Here is a 20,718-nt window from a genome sequence, read left to right as displayed (position 1 = left end):
ATTCCGTACCGGCAAACGCCCGGGTACACGTTGCCCCTGTCCCTACAAATGCCCTAGGTTTAGGCGTCATTGCAATCACACACACGCGCGCGCGCACGCACACAAGGCCTCGGAACCCTAACCTTGACGCTAAGGCGCTATTAGCCCCAATGTAACCTGGGGTGCCTGAGCTGGCCTGTGGAGTTCGTGTGTCACTGCGTTCCAGAGCGGACAGTGAAGGCAACTGGGAGGGTTCCGGGCTGGAGAGCCGGCCCGCCCGGCCCCTCCCCTGGTGCACAGCTGGATTCTGGAATCCGGCCCCCGGGCAGAGGCCCGACCCCTCCTGGGCCCCTCCTGCCGGCCATTTCTCCAGCGCAGGGACTAGCGTCCGAAGGAGACACCCTCCCCCTTCGCCATCCGGTGGATAAAAATAGCCATGCGCAGGCCTTGGGAACGGTAATGGAAGCCACATGTTGGCCAGATGTGCCCAGGAGCGGCTGCCAGGAAAGCGGAGGGACGGGAGCGCGGAACGCCAGCCCCGCCCCGCCGCGCAGACCCCGCCCTGCAGGGACCAGGGAGGCGTGGCGCGCGTACACGGCAGAGTTTACTTTCTTGCGTTTCCCAAAATCGTGTGCAAGGACGTGGGTGGCCGGAGCCCGACTTCGCTCCAGGTCCCGCCGTAGTCCATCCCGGGCCCACCCTCAGTGCGTCTGCGCCTGCGCCTGCGCGTGGATGGAGCCCAGGTCCCGGGACTCCTGGGTCCTCCGTGTCATCTGAACCTAGTGGAGAGAGGGCGTCTGGGGAGTGCCAGCCGCCCACCCCCACCCCACCCCCGCCCCGCAGGGGACCCGCACCCCGCCCACCTCCAGCAACACGCGCTTCTCTCTCTCGCTCTTCAGCTCCTCCCAGATGTCAGTCAGCTTCTTTCTGCGGACGCCAGACCGAGGGGAAGGGGTGGGCCGGGCAGGCCTAGGGCCCGCACCCCTCTCCTCCCCTCCCCGCACCCTTCCCCACTTACTCCAGCTGCACCCCCATCAGCTCCAGCGACCTCCTTAAAGCCTCCACCTCGTCCTTTATCCTCATCGTGTCGTCTCTGTCACTTTTGCTATCTGTGAGATTTTGCGGGGCCGAGGGGTGGAGGGTGGGAGTCATTTGGGGCTCTGGAGTCAGCACGATAGGATGTGGATTCTTCTGAGCAGGGGATACCTCTTCGGGGGACACCTCCTCTTTGGGGGTAGCCTCATCCTTCGCTGGTGCCTCCTCCAGGAGAGTGGTAGCCTCTTCCTGGAGGTAGGCCTTCTCAAGGGCAGGCATAGACCCTGACTTGGACTTGGACTCGGACTGGAGAGGGGAGCTGTCCGTCTTATCCGGGGGACGTTTCACCGTGCAGAGGGGATGCTCCTCTGGCATGTGAACCTCCTCTTGGGATTGAGCCTCACTGGCCCCAAGAGACCTGGCGTTTAGCAGGGCTTCCTCCGGAGAGAAGTGATGGAACTGAGTGTCGTCTCGGGTGGAGGTCTCTTCAGAGAGCACCTGTTTGGTGGTCAAGACCTTTCCTAGGGTGTGGGCCTCGTCCCCAGGAGGGGCCATCTTTGGACCAGGTGGGACTTCTGGGACCGGGACCTCATGCACAGAAAAGACCCTGTCTGGTCTGGGGGCTTTGTCCTCCAGAGTTGGGGTCTCCTCTAGGATAGGGCCCTTATCTGAAGTTAGGGATTCCTCTGGAGTGGGGGCCTTATCTGGAGACAAGGTCTTCTCCGGGCTGCGGGCATTGTCCAGAGATGAGGTCTTCTCTGGGCTGCCGGCCTTATCCGGAGATGGGGTCTTCTCTAGGCTGGGGGTCTTGTCCAGAGTTGGGGTTTTATTCACACAAGGGGCCTTTGTAAGGCTGCTCTGCTCTTCGCCCTGTGGGGATGGGGGTGAGGTCTCAGCTGAGGGCTGGGTACCTTGACAGTTTGAGTCTGGTTCCCCTTGGCCTGGGATCCTTCACACCACACCCCTGAGAACCGGACTCTGCCCAAGATCCCCACTGTCCCACGTCTTAGGCCTCTCACCTGACCAGCTGCAGTGTTGCTGTGAAGCCTGGGTTTGGGCTCGCTTTCTGCCACTCTGGCCTGGACACCCACTGAGGAAACTGCTGCTGGAGCCTGTGAGAGCAGACCCTCAGGGGCCCGGGCCTACTTGGACCCCAAGCCTCTCCCCATCTCTGTCCCTCAGCACAACAGCCCAGGCCTCACCCCACTTACTGCAGTTTCGGGAAGGGCGCTTCTGACTGTCTCCGCTGGGTGTCCAAGATGGCCTGAAACATTTCTCCATCAGAACCAGGGATGGGGGCAGGGAGCAGCATTTCTTCTGTACCCTCCTCTTTCCCCCTCCGCCACCCTGCTCCTTACTTGGCTTTGCTTGGCCCAGTTGGGGCTGTCACCAGCTTCTTGACCGTAGGGAGGGCTGTTCTGGGCATCATCTTTTTGGGTTCCTTAATAGGAGCTGGGAGGGGAGAGGGGAGTGGGGCATTTGTTCACTCATCCATTCATCTAAGAGTCGCTGTGCTGTGCACAGGGGACTAGTGACAGGAGATGAATTACATTTGACCCTGCCTCCCGGGAGCTCTGGGGACATTGACCATGGGAGCAGCCCAAAGAGGCGTCAGGGAAGGCTTCGTGGGGAGATGGCTCCAAATCCTGCCAGTTTTTAATCCATGCTTTTCAAAGACTTGTACTCGGCTTAGTGCCCATGGCTGGTTCAGACTCTTCTCCTTCCTGGACCAAGGCAACATCCTTCCCCCTTCCAGTCCACACTCCCTTCTCTGTCTTCTCTATCACATCTACTCCCTAAGAGATCTCACCCAGTCTTACGGGTTTTATTATCATCAATAAGCCAACAACTGCTAAATTTTCATCTCTAGCCCCTTCCTCTTCTCTGGACTCCAGGCTCATACCCGACAGCCCTCTCAATATTTCCACTTACACACTTACCATCGCCAGAACTAAACTCTTGCTTCCCAAACTCCTTGCCCTCAGAATCTGCCCCTCTCCCACTGCTCCCCATCTCGCCCACTCACTCAGACGACAAAGTGAGGAGTCCTCCCTGACGCCTTTATTTCCATATGCTGCACAGGCAAACCATCCGTAAGTCCTGTCTGCTCTAAACACGTCCTGAATCCAGCCACTCATCCCCACCTCCAGCACTAAGCACTCTAGATTGGGTCACACCGTCTTCACCAGGACTGTCGCAGCAGCCTCCAGCCTGGGCTTGGGCTGCACCCACCCTGCTTATGGGGTGCTCTCCCCACAGCAGCCAGAATGAGCTCATGCTCTACGGGGGAAGCAGACATAAACAAAAGGAGTAAACTGTGTAGTGTGTTAGGGATTCATTGGTAGTACAGAGGACGAACAAGCAGGGGAATGTATGATTTTCAATGAGATGGTCCTGAGAAGGCGACATCAGAGTGAGCATCTGAAGGCAGTCACACAAGGGACGTTCGTATCCACGGACACAGGAGCAGCTACTCTGGCACACGCACACATGCTGAAATGGACTTGCACACACAATACCACACACAGATACAAACAAAATCCCCTGACCGTGGGCCGCAGTGGGCGAGAGCATGGATCCTATAGCCAGACAGCAGACTTGGAATTCCTGCTCTATTACTCACCAGTTGTGTGAGAACTTGGTTGGTAATTTAACCTTTCTGTGCCCTCATGTCCTCATCCATCAAACATGGATAACAAGAATACACATCCTGTAGGGTTGTTGTGAGGTTTGAGTGACTTAATCCACGTGAGGTGCTTAGTGTCTGCCATATAGTCAAAGCTCAGTAAATGTTAACTTTGACTCCTGCTTCTTGTAGTGTGGCTGATCAGGTGCTCTGTGGGGGCCTCCCACTAGAGAGCAATTATATCCTGCTTAGAATACAATTTTAAGTTACTGTTGGACATAAAAGAGGTAGGAGAAGCCCACAAAAAGGGAGGAACTGGGGCCAGAAAGGAAGTGAGAGGGCAGCACGACTTTGTGGCTACAGAGCCTGGGGCCAGTGATGAGGAGCAGGTGCCCCATGTTCTGCTCCTTTGGCTCATCACAGGCCCAGAGCTCGGTAGCCAGACAGCAGCGAGAGCCTTGCACCACCTTCTTCCAGACGGCGGAAGTGGTCTCCAGTGGTTGCTGCCCTCTGGCTACTAGCAGAAGTAAAAGCGAGTCCTCGCTGGAAGAAGTTTTCCCCTACAGAGGTGTACAGAACTCCCCCACACTGAGATCATACACAAAGATCCTAAAACACACGAGAGGGCAGGCCACTGAGAGCAGGAATCAGCAGACGCAACACACAGCAGATACTGGAAGTGTCAGGAAAAGAACACAGCATAGCTACATATAGTGTATTTGAAGAAATAAAGGATGAGCGTGCAACAAAAGGACCGTTAGGAATAAACAGGAAGATTTTGCAGGGAAAAAAAAAAAAGAATTCTGTACTACTAGAGATGATAAATAGCATATATGAAATAAAATGCAATGTGTAGGTTAAACAGCAGATTAAACCTAGATAAAAATCTAGAGAATTAGTAAACTAGAAGTAGAATGAGACAAGGAGTGAAAATTTGAAAGCAATGTTCAAAGGAAGAGGTAATAGAAGCAGGGTTTGACTATGGCCGAGTGAGGTAGGTGGTGGTTAAATACTCTCTCCACACAGCAACTATAAAGCTGGATAAAAATGGCAAAACAACCAGTTCAGTGCTTGGATACTGACCAAAGACATAAAATAATTGGAGAAGCACTTGTGCTTGACAGTGTTCTTGCCTGCTCCCATCCCTCCCCCACCCCCTACTGCCTTGGTCCATGTGGATGTTCTGCAGGGTGGGATAGGTGGAGGATGAACAGCTTTACTGCCACGGTTGAAGAGAACTCAATCAATATGGGGTGCAACCTTGGATTTGGCATTGGTTTCATTGATATGACACCACAAGCAAAGAAAAAATAGGTCAGTGGGACTTCATCAAAATTTTAAACTTTTGCGCACAAAGGACACCATCAAGAAAGTGAAAAGACAACCCAAAGAACGGGGAAAAATATTAGCAAATCATACATATGATAAGGGCCTTTTATCTAGAAAATATAAAGAACTCCAACAACTCAACAGTAAAAAGTCAACCCAATTAAAAAATGGGCAAAGGACTCAGATAGATTTTTTCAACATCATTAGCTATCAAAGAAATGCAAAGCAAAACCACAATGAGATAGCATTTCATACCCACTAGGATGGTTACAATCAAAAGACAGATAGTAACAAGTACTGGTGTGAATGCGGAGAAACTGGAGCCCTCGTACACTGGTGGTGGGAATATAAAATGGTGCAACCACTTTGGAAAACAGTCTGCCAGTCCTTCCCAAAGTTAAACCAGAGTTATCATATCACCTAGCAATTCCTTTCATAGGTATATACCCAAGAGAAATGGAAACACGTCCACATAAGATCTTGTACACTAATAAAGTTTATAGCCAAAAAGTAGAAACAATCCAAATATCCATCAACAAATGAATGGAAAAAGTGATACAATAGAATATTACTGGGCAATAAAAAGGAATGAAGTACAACACATACTACAAAATGGATAAACCCTGAAAACATTATTTGACGTGAAAAAAGCCCATTAAGACCATATATTGACAAATATACATGTGCCTAACAACAAAGCCTCAAAATATATAAAGCAAACACTGACAGAACTGGAAGGAGAAATAATTCAAAAATAATAGTTGGAGATTTTGTTCAGGAGAAAGGTTAAGACTTTGAATTTAGACTTGTTAAGTTAAATATACATGGTAAATTTCAAGAGCAACCACTAAAATAATAACAATAAAGTGTACTAATTCTAAATTAATGAAAAAAGTGAAATAAGAAAAAAAGGAGAAAATAAACATTTAAAAATATTGTAAAATAATTATGATTAATATAGTCTAAACTCATCAACTTATCACCAAAGAAAACGACTGACAAACTAGAGTAAAAAAACAAAGATGAGAGGGCAGACAGCAGAAGCAAGAAGAACTACAATCCTGCAGCCTGTGGAACAAAAACCACACTCACAGAAAGACAGACAAGGTGAAAAGGCAGAGGGCTATGTACCAGATGAAGGAACAGGATAAAACCCCAGAAAAACAACTAAATGAAGTGGAGATAGGCAACCTTCCAGAAAAAGAATTCGGAATAATGACAGTGAAGATGATCCAGGACCTCGGAAAAAGAATGGAGGCAAAGATTGAGAAGATGCAAGAAACGTTTAACAAAGACCTAGAAGAATTAAAGAACAAACAAACAGAGATGAACAATACAATAACTGAAATGAAAACCACACTAGAAGGAATCAATAGCAGAATAACTGAGGCAGAAGAACGGATAAGTGACCTGGAAGAAAGAATGGTGGAATTCACTGCTGTGGAACAGAATAAAGAAAAAAGAATGAAAAGAAATGAAGACAGCCTAAGAGACCTCTGGGACAACATTAAATGCAACAACATTCACATTATAGGGGTCCCAGAAGGAGAAGAGACAGAGAAAGGACCCAAGAAAATATTTGAAGAGATTACAGTTGAAAACTTCCCTAACGTGGGAAAGGAAATAGCCACCCAAGTCCAGGAAGCACAGCAAGTCCCAAGCACAGGAGAAATCCAAGGAGAAACACACCAAGACACATAGTAATCAAATTGGCAAAAATTAAAGACAAAGAAAAATTATTGAAAGCAGCAAGGGAAAAACGACAAATAACATACATATGGGAACTCCCATAAGGTTAACAGCTGATTTCTCAGCAGAAACTCTACAAGCCAGAAGGGAGTGGCATGATATACTTAAAGTGATGAAAGGGAAGAACTTAGAACCAAGATTACTCTACCTGGCAAGGATCTCATTCAGATTCGATGGAGAAATCAAAAGCTTTACAGACAAGCAAAGGCTAAGAGAATTCAGCACCACCAAACCAGCTCTACAGCAAATGCTAAAGGAATTTCTCTAAGTGGGAAACACAAGAGAAGAAAAGGACCTACAAAAACAAACCCAAAATAATTAAGAAAATGGTCATAGGAACATACATATCAATAATTACCTTAAACGTGAATAGATTAAATGCTCCAACCAAAAGACAAAGGCTCACTGAATGGATACAAAAACAAGACCCATATATATGCTGTCTACAAGAGACCCACTTCAGACCTAGGGACACATACAGAATGAAAGTGAGGGGATGTAAAAAGATATTCCATGCAAATGGAAAACAAAAGAAAGCTGGAGTAGCAATCCTCATATCAGATAAAATAGACTTTAAAATAAAGAATGTTACAAGAGACAAGGAAGGACACTACATAATGATCAAGGGATCAATCCAAAAAGAAGATATAACAATTATAAATATATATGCACCCAACATAGGAGCACCTCAATACATAAGGCAACTGCTAACAGCTATAAAAGAGGAAATCGACAGTACACAATAATAGTGGGGGACTTTTTTTTTTTTTCAATAGTGGGGGACTTTAACACCTCACTTACACCAATGGACAGACCATCCAAAATGAAAATAAATAAGGAAACAGAAGCTTTAAATGACACAATAGACCAGATAGATTTAATTGATATTTATAGGACATTCCATCCAAAAACAGCAGATTACACTTTCTTCTCAAGTGCGCACGGAACATTCTCCAGGATAGATCACATCTTGGGTCACAAATCAAGCCTCAGTAAATTTAAGAAAATTGAAATCATGTCAAGCATCTTTTCTGACCACAACGCTATGAGATTAGAAATGAATTACAGGAAAAAAAACATAGGGCTTCCCTGGTGGCTCAGTGGTTGAGAATCCACCTGCCAATGCAGGGGACACGGGTTCAAGCCCTGGTCCGGGAAGATCTCACATGCCACGGAGCAACTAAGCCCAAGCACCACAACTACTGAGCCCGCACACCGCAACTAGTGAAGACTGTGCACCTAGAGCCCGTGCTCCACAACAAGAGAAGCCACCACAATGGGAAACCCGCTCTCCACAACTAGAGAAAGCCTGTGTGCAGCAATAAAGACCTGATGCAGCCATAAATAAAATAAATAAATTTTAAAAACACACAAAAAACACAAACACATGGAGGCTAAACAATACATTACTAAATAACCAAGAGATCACTGAAGAAATCAAAGAGGAAATCAAAAAATACCTAGAGATAAATGACAATGAAAACATGATGATCCAAAACCTATGGGATGCAGCAAAAGCAGTTCTAAGAGGGAAGTTTATAGCAATACAAGCCTACCTCGAGAAACAAGAAAAATCTCAAGTAAACAACCTAACCTTATACCTAAAGGAACTAGAGAAAGAAGAACAAACAAAACCCAAAGTTAGCAGAAGGAAAGAAATCATAAAGATCAGAGCAGAAAGAAATGAAATAGAAACAAAGAAAACAATAGCAAAGATCAATAAAACTAAAAGCTGCTTCTTTGAGAAGATAAACAAAATTGATAAACCATTAGCCAGACTCATCAAGAAAAAGAGGGAGAGGACTCAAATCAATAAAATTAGAAATGAAGAAGGAGAAGTTACAACAGACACCGCAGAAATACAAAGCATCCTAAGAGACTACTACAAGCAACTCTATGCCAATAAAATGGACAACCTGGAAGAAATGGACAAATTCTTAGAAAGGTATAACCTTCCAAGACTGAACCAGGAAGAAATAGAAAATATGAACAGACCAATCACAAGTAATGAGATTGAAACTGTGAACAAAAATCTTCCAACAAACAAAAGTCCAGGACTAGATGGCTTCACAGGCAAATTCTATCAAACATTTAGAGAAGAGCTAACACCCATCCTTCTCAAACTCTTCCAAAAAATTGCAGAGGAAGGAACACTCCCAAACACATTCTACGAGGCCACCATCACCCTGATACCAAAACCAGACAAAGATACTACAAAAAAAGAAAATTACAGGGCTTCCCTGGTGGCGCAGTGGTTGAGAGTCCGCCTGCCGATGCAGGGGACACGGGTTCGTGCCCTGGTCCTGGAAGATCCCACATGCCGCAGAGCAGCTGGGCCCGTGAGCCATGGCTGCTGAGCCTGCGCGTCTGGAGCCTGTGCTCGGCAACGGGAGAGGCCACAGCAGTGAGACGCCCGTGTACCGCAAAAAAAAAAAAAAAAAAAGGAAAAGAAAATTACAGACCAATATCACCGATGAATATAGATGCAAAAATCCTCAACAAAATACTAGCAAACAGAATCCAACAACACATTAAAAGGATCATACACCATGATCAAGTGGGATTTATCCCAGGGATGCAAGAATTCTTCAATGTACACAAATCAATGTGATACACCATATTAACAAATTGAAGAATAAAAACCATATGATCATCTCAATAGATGCAGAAAAAGCTTTTGGCAAAATTCAACACCCATTTATGATAAAAACTCTCCAGAAAGTGGGCATAGAGGGAACCTACCTCAACATAATAAAGGCCATATATGACAAACCCACAGCAAACATTTCTCAATGGTGAAAAACTGAAAGCATTTCCTCTAAGACCAGGAACAAGACAAAGATGTCCATTCTCACCACTATTATTCAACATAGTTTTGGAAGTCCTAGCCACGGCAATCAGAGAAGAAAAAGAAATAAAATGAATACAAATTGGAAAAGAAGAAGTAAAACTGGCATTGTTTGCAGGTGACATGATACTGTACATAGAGAATCCTAAAAATGCCACCAGAAAACTACTAGAGCTCATCAATGAATTTGGTAAAGTTGCAGGATACAAAATTAATGCACAGAAATCTCTTGCATTCCTATACACTAATGATGAAAAATCTGAACGAGAAATTAAGGAAACACTCTCATTTACCATTGCAACAAAAAGAATAAAATACCTAGGAATAAACCTACCTAGGGAGACAAAAGACCTGTATGCAGAAAACTATAAGACACTGATGAAAGAAATTAAAGATGATACCAACAGATGGAGAGATATACCATGTTCTTGGATTGGAAGAATCGACATTGTGAAAATGCCTATACTACCCAAAGCAATCTACAGATTCAATGCAATCCCTATCAAATTACCAACGGCATTTTTTATGGAACTAGAACAAAAAGTCTTAAAATTTGTATGGAGACACAAAAGACCCGAATAGCCAAAGCAGTCTTGAGGGGAAAAAATGGAGCTGGAGCAATCAGACTCCCTGACTTCAGACTGTACTGCAGAGCTACAGTAATCAAGACAATATGGTACTGGCACAAAAACAGAGATATAGATCAATGGAACAGGATAGAAAGCCCAGAGATAAACCCACGCACCTATGGTCAAGTAATCTATGACAAAGGAGGCAAGGATATACAGTGGAGAAAAGACAGTCTCTTCAATAAGTGGTGCTGGGAAAACTGGACAGTTACATGTAAAAGAAGGAAATTACAACACCCCCTAACACCATACACAAAAATAAACTCAAAATGGATTAGAGACCTAAATGTAAGACCGGACACTATAAAACTCTTAGAGGAAAACATAGGAACAACATTCTTTGACATAAATCGCAGCAAGATCTTTTTTGATCCACCTCCTAGAGTAATGGAAATAAAAACAAAAATAAACAAATGGGGCCTAATGAAACTTCAAAGCTTTTGCACAGCAAAGGAAATGAAAAACAAGACGAAAAGACAACCCTCAGAATGGGAGAAAATATTTGCAAACGGATCAACGGAAAAAGGATTATCTCCAAAATATATAAACAACTCATGCAGCTCAATATTAAAGAAACAAACAACCCAATCCAAAAATGAGCAGAAGACCTAAATAGACATTTCTCCAAAGAAGACATACAGATGGCCAAGAAGCACATGAAAAGCTGCTCAACATCACTAATTATTAGAGAAATGCAAATCAAAACTACAATGAGGTAACACCTCACACCAGTTACAATGGGAATCATCAGAAAATCCACAAACAATAAATGCTGGAGAGAGTGTGGAGAAAAGGGAACCCTCTTGCACTGTTGGTGGGAATGTAAATTGATACAGCCACTATGGAGAACAGTATGGAGGTTCCTTAAAAAAACTAAAAATAGAATTACCATATGATCCAGCAATCCCACTACTGGGCATATACCCAGAGAAAACCATAATTCAAAAAGACACATGCACCCCAATGTTCACTGCAGCACTATTTACAAGAGCCAGATCATGGAAGCAACCTAAATGCCCATCGACAGACGAATGGATAAAGATGTGGCACATATATACAACGGAATATTACTCAGCCATAAAAAGGAACGAAACTGGGTCATTTGTTGAGATGTGGATGGATCTAGAGACTGTCATACAGAGTGAAGTAAGTCAGAGAGAGAAAAACAAATATCATATATTAACGCATATTTGTGGAATCTAGAAAAATGGTACAGATGAACCCATTTGCAAGGCAGAGAAAGAGATACAGATGTAGAAAACAAACGTATGGACACCAAGGGGGGAAAGGAGGGGGTGGGATGAATTGGGAGAATGGGATTAACATATATACACTAATATGTATAAAATAGAGAACTAATGAGAACCTTCTGTATAGCACAGGGAACTCTAGTTCACTTCGCTGTACAGTAGAAACTAACACAACATTGTAAAACAACTATACCCCAATTAAAAAATATATATATATATTAAAAACACTATGCACTTTAAAAAAAAAAGAAAGAGAGAGAGAGAAAGAGAGAGGGAAAGAGAGAGAGAGAGGGAGAGAGGGAGGGGAGGGAGGGAGGGAGGGAGGGAGGGAGGGAGGAAGGAAGAAAGAAAGAATTTTAGCCAGAAGCCAGACTTGCTTATAACTATAGAGAAATTGAAGTAGTTTAAAATCTTCCCATAATGGAAGAAAAGAGGACCAGATGAATGTACAAGTAAGTTTTACCAGCTTTCAAGGAAAGATGATTCCCATCTTATGTAAGACCTAAAAGATATTTTAAAAACAAAAAAACATATTCCTTAACTCATTCATGGGGCCAGTATAATACTGATAATCAGATGAGGACAACATCTGATTAAACATCTGAGTAAAAACAACATCTGATTAAACATCTGAGTAAAAACAACATCTGATTAAACATCTGAGTAAAAACAAATGCAAAAATCTGAAGGAAAAGAAAAAAACTAGGAAGGTATCCCAATAGTATATGAAAAAATAATAAACCATGACCAATTTGAATTTATCCCAGGAATACAAGGGTGGCTTAATATTAGAAAATTCTACAAATATCTTTATTACATTGACAGAGTAAAGAAGAAAACCTATATGATAATTTCAAAAGATTCATATAAACAATTTGAGAAAATTCAACATCCATTCTTTTTTTTTGTGGTACGCGGCCCTCTCACTGTTGTGGCCTCTCCCATTGCGGAGCACAGGCTCTGGACGCGCAGGCTCAACGGCCATGGCTCACGGGCCCAGCCGCTCCACAGCATGTGGGAACTTCCCGGACCGGGGCACGAACCTGTGTCCCCTGCATTGACAGGCGGACTCTCAACCACTGCGCCACCAGGGAAGCCCTTGACACCCCTTCTTGATAAAATTTCTAAGCAAAAGAAACAGAAAGACCTTCCTTAACCAGACAAAAATATACCTACAAAAGATCTAAGCAAACATCATTGTTAAAGGGAAAAAGTTTGAAGCATTCCATTTAAAATCAGGAGCATGGTAATGATGTTCAGCATCACTATTTCTATTCAATATTGTATTGCGATCCTAGCCACTAGAGTAAAACAAGAAAATGAAATTAAAAGATATAAGATGTGGAAAGGAGAGAGCCAAACTGTCATTACTCACAGATTAAATGACTGTCTTCATAGAAAACCTGTTAAGGATTTACAGATAAATTACTGAAATTATCAGCACCATGGCTGGCTATCAAATCAATATACAAAAATCAGTGCATTTTATAGTCCTGTAAAAATAATAAAAAGGGTATCTAATTTTTAAAATGACACAATAAAACTACATGCAGAAATAATAAATGGTGCTAGAACAAGTGACTGTCCATATGGAAAAAAGTATAATTAGATCACTCATTAAAATCAATGCTGCATAGATAAAAGCATTTAAAAATGAAAAGCAACACTTTAAAAGTTTTAAAGAAAATATAAATGGACTGTTTTTCTGAATTTGGGGCAGGAAGGATTACTTAAACAAGAAAAAACCTGCTAACTATTAAAGATAAGATTGATATGTTTGCATTAAAATTAACTCCTAGATAAATATTGTATGTTATCACTTATATGTGCTTATCACTTATATGTAGGATCTAAAAAACAAAACAAACAAATGAATATAACAAAATAGAAACAGACTCATAGACATAGAGAACAAACTAGTGGTTACCTGTGGGGAGAGGGAAGCGGGTGGGGCAAGATAGGGGTAGGGTATTAAAAGGTACAAACTACTCTGTGTAAAATAATTAATGGGAATTCCCTGGCAGTCCAGTGGTTAGGACTTGGTGCTTTCACTGCCGTGGTCCTGGGTTCAATCCCTGGTCAGGGATCCCACATAAAAATAAATTAAAAAAAATAAACAAACAAATAAATAAGCTGGGAAATAAATAAACAAATAAATAAGGTGGGAATATAAGTTGGTACAACCACTATGGAGGACAGTATGGAGGTTCCTTAAAAAACTAAAAATAGAACTACCATATATTCCACCAATCCCACTCCTGGGCATATATCTGGAGAAAACCATAATTCAAAAAGATACCTGCACCCCAATGTTCACTGCAGCACTATTTACAATAGCCAGGACATGGAGACAACCTAAATGTCCATCGACAGAGGAACAGATAGAGAAGATGTGGTACATATATACAATGGAATATTACTCAGCCATAAAAAAGAATGAAATAATGCCATTTGCAGCAACATGGGTGGACCTAGAGATTATCACACTAAATGAAGTAAGTCAAACAGAGAAAGACAAATGTCATATGGTATCACTAATATGTGGAATCTAATTTTTTTAAATGATATATAAATAAGCTACAAGGATTTATTGTACAGCACAGGGAATATAGCCAATATTTTGCAATAACTTTAAATGGAGTATAAGCTGTAAAAATTTTGAATCACTATGTTGTACACCTGAAACTAATATCATATTGTAAATCAACTATACTTCAAAAAAATTTTTTTAATTTAGAACTCCTATTCATCAAAAACCTCATTAAAAAAAAGAAGAAAAGCCACAAACTGAAAGTATCTATAACATGTATAACACATAATTCAGAATATATAAAGAACTTCAACAATTATTACTAACCAGGGAAATACAAATGAAGTCCGCAATGAGATGCTATTTTGTGCTAGATTCACGAAAATAATGAAATCTGGTAATACCAAGTGTTGAAGAGGATTTGGATCAGTTTGGTCTCTTATACACCAATGGTGTAGTGGTAAAAGTGTACAATCCCTTTGGAAACCAATGTGACTTGACCTCATAAAAGCTGAACATTTACATACCCTACACTCTAGCAGTGCCACTCCTAGGACTATATCCTAGAGAAACATTATACCTGCACACCGGAAGATAGGCACATGATAGTGTTTATGGCAGCACTATTTGTAATAGTAAATACTACAGCCCTGCTGCTTCTGGTTCCAGCCTTGCAACCTCATCACAGCCCTCCTAGCCCCTCTTGTCTTTACTACTCAGCTCCTGCAACAGGAGTCCTGCTGCCAGAGGCTGGGCAAGTCCCTGAAAACACACACCATATCCAGAGAGCAGCTCCCAGGGGACTGAAGGCTTGAGGCAGACCTGGGGCCAGCAGTGGCTACTGGTTTATATTGGAAAGATAAAGGAGATTTTCTGTTTCCTGTTTTATAAATGTACATTTTTCACTTGGTATCTTATCAAATGTTTGTGTTTAAAACATATTAAACATCTAGTATTGCCGTTTTCTACTTGGCTTTAGCAAACAACAATAAATGAATTAAAAAATAAAATGAAATAAAAATAAAAACTAGAAACAATGAAAATGTCCAACATCAGGAATAGACCAGATACATAATTTGCGTTCAGTCCCACAAGGAATAGTATACAGCAGAGAAAAAGAAATGAACTGCATCTACACACAACATGGATGAATCTCAGAAACATAATGTTGATTGGAAACAGCGAGTCCCAGAAGACCATAAACATATGATGCCATTTTTATAGACCTCAAAAACAAACAAAAATAAATTAGGCACATACCAAAGTGAGTACCTTTAAAAACTCAAGGGAATTATTCAAAATTCAGGGTAGTAGTTAGGGTTACCTTTGATGTGGGGGAAGTAGCAGAAGGGAAAGAGAGGAGCACACAAACCACTAGCAATTTCTAGTTCTTGGGTTTGGGTGACAGACCATGGGCACTCATTATTAAGTTTGAAAACATATATTATGTATAGTTTTTGATTACGTGAAATATTACATTAAAACATAAATTAAAGACACATCCCACGAATATAGTGATACATAGACAGAACTATTCACTGACACACTTAATAGATACATGAACACACAGTCTCAAAGACCCAGATACACTGATCCATACATTTCCTTACAAAATGAAACAAACCTAAACACATTCATTCATGAGAATGACAGCCACATTCTCTGGAAAGAAGAACAGGAACATACTAACACACACAAAGTGACACATTCCTAACACTGACCAAATACATTCCTACCAGTCCCATGGGGAGGTACCTCCTAAGAGGGTGTACTGGACCACTGGGAAACTATGGGTGCTTATGAGCAACTGGACTGGTGGATCGTCTCCCAGAGATCACCCCCCCAATCCCAGGCGCCCCAGGCACCCACCTGATTCCCGGGATACCACTTTCCGTGGGACCAGCTTCTTGATCTATGCAGAAAAGAAGTGTCAGAATCTGAAGAGGAGCCCTCACATTTCTAGGTCCACCCTCATTTGTGGGTGGCCCTCCAGCTGTGTCCCGTGAGAGCCACAACCCCCAACTTTGTCCAGAGTAGCCTGCGCCTTGCCACCTGAGTGCCTGGCTTCATACTCACCGGGGGTGGTGGGAGCACAAATTTACCTGGGAAAAGTCCTCTTCTGCCTTGAGACTCTCCTTCCCACCAGCCCTTATCCTCTGTGGTTTGGGAGAGCAAGATGCCGTGGGGAGGTAAGCCAGATCCCCACGCTCCTTCCTTCCCCAAGCCCACCCTTCTCAACACCCCCGTCCCCGTGCCCTCCCCTGCCCTGTGCCTTTCACACCTTCCTCAGTACTTTCACCTCGTCCCTCCTCCGCAGCGCCAACTCGTCTGGGGCCTCGGGATGGTAGTCAAACAGGACCCTGTAGGTCTCAGGGTGGGAGACTGAAGGGAGGTCAGTTCACTGAAGCCAAACCCCCTCCCCAAACCATTCATCGGCTCCCTCCTCCATCAGTCTAGCTGGGTCCCCCCTCCCCCCAAGTCAGAGTGGCTTGGGGAGGAGGATTTGAAGGACCCTTTGGCTGGGTGCTCACCTGTCCGCAGGTAGTCTGGAGGGCTGTCATAGGTCAGGCTGCTCAGCTAGTGGGGGAAGGGTGAGGAACAAGCTGAGCCCCCCAACACCCCCGTCCCTCCCAGCCAAGATGAACTCACCACCTCTTTGCCCACTCCACCCAATTTACCTTGGGAGCCCGCTGGGGACCAAAGCTGATTGAAGGCATGTCTGGGTTACCAAGGCCTGGTGGGGGGATAGTGAGGTTAGCGGCTGGTGCTAATTCAGTTTAGGTCATGGGAGAGGTCAAAGGGGTGATGGGGCAAGATGTGTGGATCACACGTTCAGGCCACTGGGGAGGGTCACTGAAGATTGTAGAGTCTGGTCACAGGGGTTCACGGGGTCACAGGGTCCAGGTCTCACTTGGGGGCCCACTGTCCAGCAACTCCACAAAGTTGGATGGGAAGGCTCCCAGCTGCCCGTTCTTCTTCCCCAGCCACCAGCCGTCCTCAATCTGGGGAGGGGGGAGGACGAAGGGACATCTGGTTCTGCCCCAAGGGGCTCCCTAGGCATCTTAAACCCTGGTTCACCCCCCCTCCCGATTCTGCCCGATGACCCCTCTCCTCTCTTGCTCCCCCACTTTCCCATTTCTGTGCCCCTCATCAGTCCCATCATCCACACCCTCACTGCACCCATTTCCCCTCATCCGGAGACATACTCCATCATCTCCCCACAAACCCTCTCATCATCTCATCCCCTCACTTCCTTTATCACTTCCACAATCTCCCCAGCTTGCAGCTTCAGCTCGTCAGCCTGCTCCGGGCTGTAGCTGAAGTTCACTTTGCACTATCTTTCGTGGCCCGGAGATTCGACCTGGGTGACCTGGGGTCTGACGAGAATGAGGTCTCTGGAGCCTCGAGCCCCAGTCCTCTGAGGGGGGCAGGGGCGGGCCGCGAGCGCCCCCTTGTACCTCCAGGCCCCGCCCCAGGGCGGAGCATTGTACTCGAGAACCAATCACGGGACGCACAGAGGCCACGCAGTCCCGCCCAGAGCCGCGCCCGTCTCGGCGAGCTGGGAAGACCTGGGGTGGGGGTGGGGTGGGGTGGGGAGCTGCGCGCGCTCGCCCACCGCCCTGGCTCTCACCTCCGCGGCGCACACAGCGCGGTCTCGGCGCCTCCCCCGAGCCGCGGAGAGTCTCAGGGATCTCCTACGAATGAGCGCACGGGCAGGGGGGCTCTCAGCTCCCGGGGGCGCGCGCTGAGAGCCACCCCACCCCCCCGCCCGACCTCCGGCCCGGCCTCACCTGCACCAGGCACTCGGGAAAGAGGCCACAACGGCCCCCCAGCTCTCCACGCAGCCAGCCCCGTGCGGGCCCATTGCACACCTGCCGGACCACGTCCCCGTGCGCCAGGCTCAGCTCGTCCTTTTTCTGCGCGCTGTATCCGGCCAGGACCAGCACCTCTGCGGGCGGAGGATGGCGCTGGCACGCGGCTCAGAAGAGCCCATTCAGGGCCGACTGGCCATGGCGCGAGTCCCAGGCCCCGTGTGGACAGCGGGAGAGCGGGGTGGTGGTGTAGGTTTTTATCGCTATTTCCACGCAGTTGAATAGAAGATCTACCCCAAACCCTCTGCACATACCTATGGCTTCCGGGGCGCCTTCCGGAGCCGAGCAAGAAGGATGGTGCAGTCGCGTTCGCAGCCGATACTGGGTCCAGGTAGGGTGGGACAAGCAGCGAGATTGTGAAGCCAAGGAGGCGGAGACGCGAGCCGATAGGTCGGGCTCCAGGTGCAAGGAGTGCGTATGGGAGAGGGGGCGGCCCAGTTCGGCAGGTTCGGTCCCCAGACCAGGAGTGAGGACTCCGGGATCTCTGGCCAGTGCTGGGGTCACAGCTCCCCGACATGATCTTGTCTGCCTAGCCACCTAAGTTTCAGTCTAGCCACCTTCCCTCCTTCTCCCAGCCTTGGCCCTGAGGCTCCCACCCACCATTACTGGCTTACCCTCTCCGGGCTGACAAGCTTTTAGCTGCAGGGGAAGTGGGAAGAGGCACATACCAGCAGGCAGCAAACGCTCTCGGGCGGGTCCTGGGTGGACGGGGTGGTTGCTCTGTGCGCACAAACCTATTGCTGCTTTCCCTGGGAGGTATATTCCTCCCTGGACCCCCTTCAAGGGAAGAGGAAGAGCACAAAAACCCTTTCTTCAGGCCAAGGGGCCCTCATTTGGTTTCAGAAAACATGCCCGGATTTTCCCAGGGAGAAGGCAGGAAGAAGGGAACTTCAGGAGCTTACAAGGCTCCTGCTCTCCTGCAGCCAAGGCCAATGCTGGCAAAGGCTGAAGGTTAGTGCCAGTCCCACGTGGGCTAGGTTAACTTTCAGGTCATCTTCCTGCTTAGTGGCGAACGTAGAAAGCCGAACCCGAGCCCTGCAACCACTTCATCTGTTGCTACCCCGGGTTAATGGAGACTCTTCACTGCAGCATGGAGCCCACTTTTGTGCTGCACTGAACAGCAGCTGGAGTGACTCAAGTAGCTTTATGAAAAGATATTTTCAAAAAATCTGTGAGCCTCAAGAAAAAAAGAAAGCCGAGCCTGTTACCCACACCCCTTGACCCCTGCCCCACCACTTTGGAAGCCAAAGTTCTTGCTTATGACACCAGAGTGAAAAAATCTGGTTCTCCTAGGGTGTCCAAGGTACAGGATATGAAGCAAAATCACTGGAAAGGGAAAGAGGAGCTATAACCCAAAGCAGGATTGGCTGAGGTCCTCCTAGAACCACCAAATGCGGAGCTGGAGAGGATGGAGCTGAGCAACAGTCTGGGCCCAGCCCCCCCCAGACACCTGGTTTTTCAGGTTCCCTGAAGCTGCTATGGGAGACACCCCCCGCCCCAACACACACACTCAGGGTGACAATGACCAGAGCCCATTTACATCTGCCACTTCATTTATTTTTTTATTTGCAGGAGGAGTTGAAACAAATTTTAAGGGTATTTTCATTTTTTTTTTCCCTAAACATGAATCATTCAAGTAAAACCAACTTAACTATAGAAACGTAGCAAAGTAAGGGGAAAGTAGCATAACCCAAGAGGCAAAGGTTGGAGGGGGGAAGAGGTGGGTGCAGTCCGCATATAACATATGCATAAATGCCATATGATTCACCTGCTCAGGACCGCCTCCCCAGAAGGCAAGCACAAGGACCCATTTTAAGAGGATGTTTTCCCCCCAAACATCTGAGAATGTTTCAACTTAAAGCTTAAGGTTAAAAAAAGGAAAAGAAAAAAAACAAAAAACCCCCACAAACCACCCAGCCATAACCACCTTCCTTAATCGATCATAGGAGTTTCTTTTCATTTTATAAAAAGATTAATAAAAAATATTGAAAAAATTATTTTCTCATCTTATATTTGTAAAGATAATAGAAGTCAGAAGTTTCTTAGAAAACAGACCAGAAACTGCCACATCCAGTTTCCACCCCTGTTGCTGAGAGGATCAGCAGGACTAGAAAGTTTGGGATACTGGAGCTGCTGGTGGAGAAGGGGAAGCCCAGCCCAGAAGAAATCAGAAAATATTGGGGGGGAGGGGAGATGCACACATGGGGTGTGGTTAGGAACACCACCATGTGATACATGGCTGCGCAGAAAAGGGGAACACAAGGTGGTCAGAAAGGCCTTGAACTCCTCCTCGACATACAAAACCAACTTTTACAAAGATCCAAGCAGTTTGGTCCCAAACTGAGGTGAACACTTCAATGTTTATTCACATGCTTTGTTTTCTCTTTTAAGAATCAAAGTTGCCCAAATTAAATCTTTCCGCTAATGTTACTATATATGCCTAAAAAAGGGGGGGGGGGCTTTTAAAATCAGGATAAGGGAGAAGAGATTGAAAATCATCAAATTAGTCCTCTTAGCTCCAAATGAAATGAAATGAAGAATAAAACTGTTGGTTTCTAATAGGGAACAAACCAAAATCCAAGTATCGCTCTGCCCTCCCTACCCCAGCCCCACCCCACACAGCAACAAATGAGAACCACACAGCTAAAGCCCAACATGGTGTGTTCTGCTCAAGAGCTGGGCCTGACCCCAGGCCCCACAGCCGGCTGCCTCTGGCGGGACACAGCGCCAGGGATGCTTTCGGCTGTAGTAGGAGTTCTGCATGGCTGGTGGGGGGTAGGGGTGGGATTTTCAGAATCTTCTCGAGGCTCCTCTGTTTAGCTCACCAGCCATCTTCCCAGCGCCTCTCTCCCTTGGGCAGGGGCTCCCATC

At 45.6% G+C, this 20,718-nt stretch overlaps 1 protein-coding gene across 1 annotated transcript; it reads right to left on the bottom strand.

The window, feature by feature from the left end:
- Positions 1-680: 680 nt before the first annotated feature.
- On the bottom strand, positions 681-20,610 carry SH3D21 (SH3 domain containing 21). Its single transcript, XM_065878983.1, is given in 16 exon segments — positions 681-758; positions 843-906; positions 998-1,910; positions 2,034-2,126; positions 2,226-2,278; positions 2,373-2,466; positions 15,845-15,887; positions 16,052-16,129; positions 16,248-16,357; positions 16,507-16,552; positions 16,654-16,709; positions 16,887-16,977; positions 17,226-17,336; positions 17,599-17,670; positions 17,767-17,924; positions 20,535-20,610. Coding segments are annotated over 16 exon segments (2,136 nt in total).
- Positions 20,611-20,718: the final 108 nt, after the last annotated feature.

The sequence above is a fragment of the Phocoena phocoena genome, chromosome 1 (assembly GCF_963924675.1).
Source record: "Phocoena phocoena chromosome 1, mPhoPho1.1, whole genome shotgun sequence".
Taxonomy (NCBI): domain Eukaryota; kingdom Metazoa; phylum Chordata; class Mammalia; order Artiodactyla; family Phocoenidae; genus Phocoena; species Phocoena phocoena.
Note: the sequence above shows the minus strand (reverse complement) of the source record. Positions and strands in the feature narration are given on the sequence as shown.